General features: G+C 33.1%; 1 protein-coding gene across 1 annotated transcript; it reads left to right on the top strand.

The window, feature by feature from the left end:
* Positions 1–1679: 1679 nt before the first annotated feature.
* LOC134684690 (uncharacterized) lies at positions 1680–5407 on the top strand. The gene is made up of 2 exons (XM_063543993.1): positions 1680–1794; positions 3165–5407. Exons 1-2 carry the CDS (start codon positions 1740–1742, stop codon positions 5162–5164), a joined length of 2055 nt encoding a protein of 684 aa, XP_063400063.1. The 5' UTR covers positions 1680–1739; the 3' UTR covers positions 5165–5407.
* The last annotated feature ends 844 nt before the right edge of the window (positions 5408–6251 follow it).

The raw sequence follows: 6251 nt of genomic DNA, 5'->3' as shown, positions 1-6251 counted from the left end.
TTTAACATTGTCATAAAGCGGTATGTAGTGCATGTCACATGTGTCATTAAACCAGATTCTACCCACCATTCTTTCTAAATATTTCTTGTACTAAGTCAGGAATATGCAGTTATTATCTAAAATTTCGCTTGTATGTTTGTTTTTTTTTGGCGATTGTTTTTGTTTAACCTAGGTGTTCCTGTTGGTATTTCAAATGATGTGTTTCCATCGGTTTTGGTCCAAAGCCCGATTTGTTTTCTCTGAATCGATTTATGACTTTTGAACACCGGTATACTTCTGTTGCCTTAATTTCAATTAGAATTTAGGTAAAGGATTATCCATATTCCTTCATACTCCTATTCAATACGATGAGCTTGCATTTAAGCAATGTCGTATTTGAATTGGTTTATCTCTCGCTGGCTATCATATGCCCGCATAACGGGTAGTTTCTGTAGCTGCGATTTCTCATGAAATAGCACTCAAAGCAATGCATACTTTTATTTCTTCTGATGAGCTAACAATTTATAACATGCATGGATCATCTTTTTGTTTTGTGACAAGCTTTATGCTGTTTAACTCTACTAGTAAATATTTAACGATAAACAAAAGTATGAACTCCATTATACCATAAAAAATAATAAATTATGAATTATCCAATCAATAACATTACATTTTTGTATTAACACAGGAAGATTACAAAATTATGATATTTCACAGACACACACCTATCTATTGCTGAAGACAGAAGTATTGAATTTGATTGTGTATTGGATATTGTTTCTTTCATACTGTAAATTCAGAAATTATTTCGATGTTTTTATTATTGCGAAAACTGCGACAGAATTATAATCGCAATAATTTAAATTTGCATTTTAGAACTTTTCATATTAATTAAATTTGGATTTTTGTTCAAATCGCAAAAACAAAAATCAAACCTAAGTCCAAAATGACAACATCGCAATACTGAATACACGCATTCTAAATTTACAACATATACTGCACAATTTTTTTTATTCACATGTTGTTCTTATTCAACATCACGTTTCCTATTAAAAACTGAAATCAACACGTTTAATAATGCTATGCGTCTGAAGCGCTTTTCTGGATTTACCTTCATCAAGAACGCTCAAAGCCAAACATTTGAAATCCGAAGATGTATTTGTACCGAAACCGTTACCGATATATGATATATATACTTCAAATAAACCGAATGACAAATAGTCTCACTCCTTCTTTAATTAGCTTCGTGGAACAGTTCTAGAGAAAACAGGAGTGGCATTAAAGATTACTATAACATTCAATTTACTTTGTTATACAAGACATGAGAAGACATAATTTATATATAAATGTAAGCTAAGACGACTATTTAAAAAAAATTGTGGTAATTTCCCAGTTTTCTTTAAGGTTAACCAAAGGTCTTACAGAAAAACAATATATCATTATCCATAAAATACCTTGTGGGAGATGATCAGGTAAAAAACGTATTGGATCTAAACAAAATATACGTACATTTATCATTAATATGTCATTATTTACATGCTAATTATAGATGAATTTGTACGGTAGTTATCCTCTGTCAAAACGATGATTGTCAGAGATGATATCACTTGACGTTTAAGATGCATTAACCAATGAAAAACGTCTGTTGATTGAATTGAAATATTTCATTGTTATACTATACAATGGCGCGAAGATGACGATATAAAACGAAAAAAAGTTCAAATTATAAACATTATCGTAAAGGTGTTTGGGAAGTAACAATGAGGACATCGGCTATTGTGACTCTTTTGTTGATTCATATATATCTAGCAAACGGTGAGTTGAAAGTTTTTAAAAACAGTCAATTATCAGGTATTCGTGACTATTTTCACACTCTACGTGTAAGGCAATTTCTTAGAATATACTATATACTATGTAGAAGAGTTAAACAATAAACTGAATTAAGTCTAATTACGTTAATACATTTGACTTTCAAACAAAATAAGATTAAAAAAAAAATTAAAGATAGGTGTGGGAAACAAGCTTTTGTTTGGTTGAATTTAATTGGATTATCTTTCCTCAATCCCCCAGACTTATCAGATCAGTACTTTTTGTCGTTTATTATTTTATTTGTTGTGTTCATTTGTCAATCACTTCTTTTCCGTTTAATATATAGTCATTATATTTCTTTATTATAAACGGGTAACACCAATGCCTTTCTTGAATGTTGTTTTAATTCTAAATGGAAAACGAAACTGACATCCTTCTTACAAGAATATAAGCCTGGTATGATGAGTTAATGTAAACTATGGAACTTTTCAAAGTTAATAAACTTTACCCTAGGGTACAGGGCCAAATAATATACAAATACTTATACAACTAGATACAAAGTATCATTAACTTACTATAGTTTTTCATCTTAAACTGATTTATTCGCACTTTTTTTTTTTTTTATCTCTCGAATAAATTTTCTCATATAATCACAAACCTTAATATGTAAATATGTAAACGTCAATGGACCATGATTGAGGGGACTGATATATAAAATCCATAAAAATGATAAAATTCAGAATGGAAATAGGGATTGTGTCAAAGAGACAACACTTATAATTGTATATGTTTATGCTAGTGTAATAACACACCAACTAGCATTAGCTTATTGTTTCTAATCATTTTTTCCCCCTTAAAATGATATAATTACAAACTTTAACATGTTAAACAACAAACGTTTTAATGCCAAAGGAACATCATTGAGATTGCGTGGTCCAATATTTTTCTTTGAAATTACATGTGCCAAATATAAATGATTTTATCAACTCAATCACATGGTGGTTCAAAACCAGATAGATAAATCTAAACAAACACATATTTACATACAGACACTTTCATTCATCTTTTCACACGACTATCATACCGATTGAAATTGATTGATCACAACAACACTTAAATGTTGTATAAATAGTGTAACACAACTGCACATCTCTTCGACGAGGCGGGAAAAACACCAAACACGACAGGTAGGAGCATTATTATAAGCTTACTAAAATTTATAAGTTAAAGCAGCATACAATTCAGTCAGAAACTTATATCTTTATTAATCTTAATCTTTATTTTATTCATAAATTATTCAACTTTTTATGTATAATGATTTGATTGATTTAATACAAGTTTTAATATTTCTAACCTCAATATTTATTTCATTTCAGGTCATTCGTATCGGTATGATAGAAACAAGAAAGTGTTCAGATCTAAAGTGAAGAAACGTCTCCTAGAAGATTTCTCACGTAAGAAACGTCTCCTGGAAGATTTCAAGAAGTCATCAGGTCCATGTCCACCTGTGGCATGTGAACAGGAATTTATTCCTGACGAATGTCGGATGAAAACCTATTTCTATAAAAACGGTTACAAATGTCAAGGATGTGACAATAACAAATGTACAAAAAGGGTTACAGATTTAAAACGTTTGGTGAAAAAAATACATTCAATAAAACAGAAAAATATTAGAACGATTCAACAAAAAACAGTCAAAGTTATTGAAGTCCATGCTGAAAAAGAGGAAAGAAGACCATCTATCCGAGATAATTTCCCAGACATTTTAGTTCGAAGGCCTTTTGATAATGTTCACCATACAGATAACTTTCCAGAATCGTCTGATCGATTGCATCCAGACACCCGCAGCAATCTAGGTTCTTTATCTGATTCAGCTGTTCGGCTTCCCCAAGACAACATTCGAAGGCGAGGTTCTTTATCCGATTTGTCCGTTCGATTGCCCCCAAACAATATTGGAAGTCTAGGTTCCTTTTCTGATTCATCCATTCTAGTTTCCCCAGATATCTTACGAAATGAAGAATCTTTATTTGATAATTCAGTGCGGCTGCGCCAAGACAACGTTGTGAGTCGTGATCCTACACCCGATTCATCAGTTCGATTGTTTCAAGATAACGTTGAACCTTTAAGTCCATTTCCAGGCTCGTCAGTTCGGTTACCAGCAGACAGTGTCGGACCAAACGATACCCCAGTTGCTCCACCACCACGACCAGTTTCTCCGGTTCCTGCTACACAACCAGATTCCCCGCTACCTGCAATTCTACAAGACTTGCCGCCACCTGCTGCACGACCAGATTCTCCTCTACGTACAATATTACCAGACTTGCTGCCACCTGCTGCACTACCCGTTTCACCGCCAGTTCAACCAATTATAATACCTGACATTGGACAACAAATAAGAGATCCTCTAGCTGTTCTTAATGCGCCTCCATCTGACAATGACTTCGCTAACAGAGTAAGATTTGACAGCAGTAATGCAAACTTGTTACTACCACCAGTTGATTCAAGTTTAACTGAAAATGTTCAGAATCCATTGATGAATCAAAATACAATGCAGAATCCGTTTTTACAAAATATCCCAGCACCAATTCAAGGTCAACAAAATAATAATCTTTGGCCTCAAACTCCGGGGTTTATGCCTCAAAATTTACAAGGTGGAGGTCAATCCCCTGAAATGCAATTGGTTCAAAATCAGCAGATATTGGACCAACTCAGAGGACAACAAGCTGCATTAGAATTTCAAATACAACAATTAAGAGGTCAGCAGCAGGTTCCAGCATTTGGACAATTCCCTATGCCTCAGTTTCCTACTGGTGGAATACCACAGACTCAACAAGGTTTTCCTAATAATGGAATTCCTCCAAATTTTCAAGGTTTTCCAGCCAATGGAGTAAATACAAATCTACAGGGACAAGGATTCCCGGGTTTTGTACCACAAGGATTCCAAGGTTTTGGACAAAACACAAACCCGTTTATGACTGGAATGCAACAACCAGTTTCAAACCAAAATTTAGGACCTAACCCAAACGGTCAAGTTTCTCAGTTCCTAAACCAGTTGCCTCCTGTTCCAGGCATTAATTCTAACTTTCAAGGTCAAGTACCTTTGAATGGAAACTTTCCAGGGCAAGTGCCTTTAAATGGAAATTTTCCAGGTCAACCGCCTTTAAATGGAAATTTTCCAGGTCAAGCGCCTTTAAATGGAAACTTTCCAGGACCTGCGTTAACCGCCTCAAACCCATGGGCATCTGTTCAAGGATTTGTGAATCAAGGCCAAAGTAATGTACAAACATCAAATACAGGTGGTTTTGTTGATCCCGTAACAAACCAAGCTTTACCGGCAAGCTCTAACAGTTTTCATGGTCCCATTGCTCAACAGTAATTACATTTATTGTTTGTTATTTTATTAACTCTGAATTGACTACTTATTTATTTGGCAAGTAGATTACAAGCATACATAGAAATCCATACTTTTATTTTATAAAATAAAAATTATTATTTAGTTCATAATCTTATTGATTGACCATCAATGCAATCGAACATAATTTGGCCTGTACCTTTTCATTAGAGCGGTACTGCTGAATTTTATTTATGACAAACCGTACATATGACGCACAAATTTACAAACCTGTAACCCTTTTTTTTTACCTATATGAAATTAACGAATTACCGGCATTTGACAGGTATTTCTGTATTGTACTGGGAAGTTTCGAGTTATCTATTAATTCTTTGTTTAAATTCAAAAGACAATATAACAGTCAAATATACAGAACGCAAACAAATAATAGTTATCAAAAGTACCAGGATTATAATTTTATACGCCAGACGCGCGTTTCGTCTACATAAGACTCATCAGTGACGCTCAGATCAAAACAGTTAAAAAGCCAAATAAATACGAAGATGAAGAGCATTATGGATCCAAAATTCCAATAAGTTGTGCAAAATACGGCTAAGGTAATCTACTCCTGTGGTAAGAAAATCCTTAGTTTTTCGAAAAGTTTTTATATAAATAAATAACCAATTTAAAAACGGAGACTCAACAGATTACCACTATTTTGTTAAATGTCGTAGTAGTATCCGACGTCAAATTATTCGTTTGAATTAACCATATTTCATTTAGAAAAAAATCTGACTGACAATTAGTATGTTAAGGATTATTAAAAATAACTATTGCAAACCTCTGCCAGATTTGGTGTTATAAATGTCTTTTTGATTTGCAGTTTCACATAAATCTTTAATAGAGATGGAATATTTTGGTTTTTAAATATGTTACCAAAATGATGACATTTTATTATCACTATGTGTATATATCAAAACTGATCGTTACAGAATTAAAAGAGAGCTAAGTCTCCCTTATACCTTAACAAGGTTCCTGGAAATTTACAGAAAAAATCGGACAGCAGTGTGTTAACTAAAGACTTTGGAACAGTAAACAATTACACGTATCTTATCTAACGATAAAATAAACA

This window comes from Mytilus trossulus, chromosome 9 (genome assembly GCF_036588685.1).
Source record: "Mytilus trossulus isolate FHL-02 chromosome 9, PNRI_Mtr1.1.1.hap1, whole genome shotgun sequence".
NCBI lineage: Eukaryota > Metazoa > Mollusca > Bivalvia > Mytilida > Mytilidae > Mytilus > Mytilus trossulus.
The sequence above is the reverse complement of the archived record's forward strand: the minus strand, read 5'-3'. Positions and strand labels throughout refer to the sequence as shown.

Bases quoted from the DNA above. Each gene is read 5' to 3' on its own strand.
- LOC134684690 (XM_063543993.1), top strand. From the start codon at position 1,740: ATGAGGACATCGGCTATTGTGACTCTTTTGTTGATTCATATATATCTA. The intron at 1,795-3,164 runs GTGAGTTGAAAG...ATTTCATTTCAG, and splicing joins TCATATATATCTAGCAAACG to GTCATTCGTATCGGTATGAT.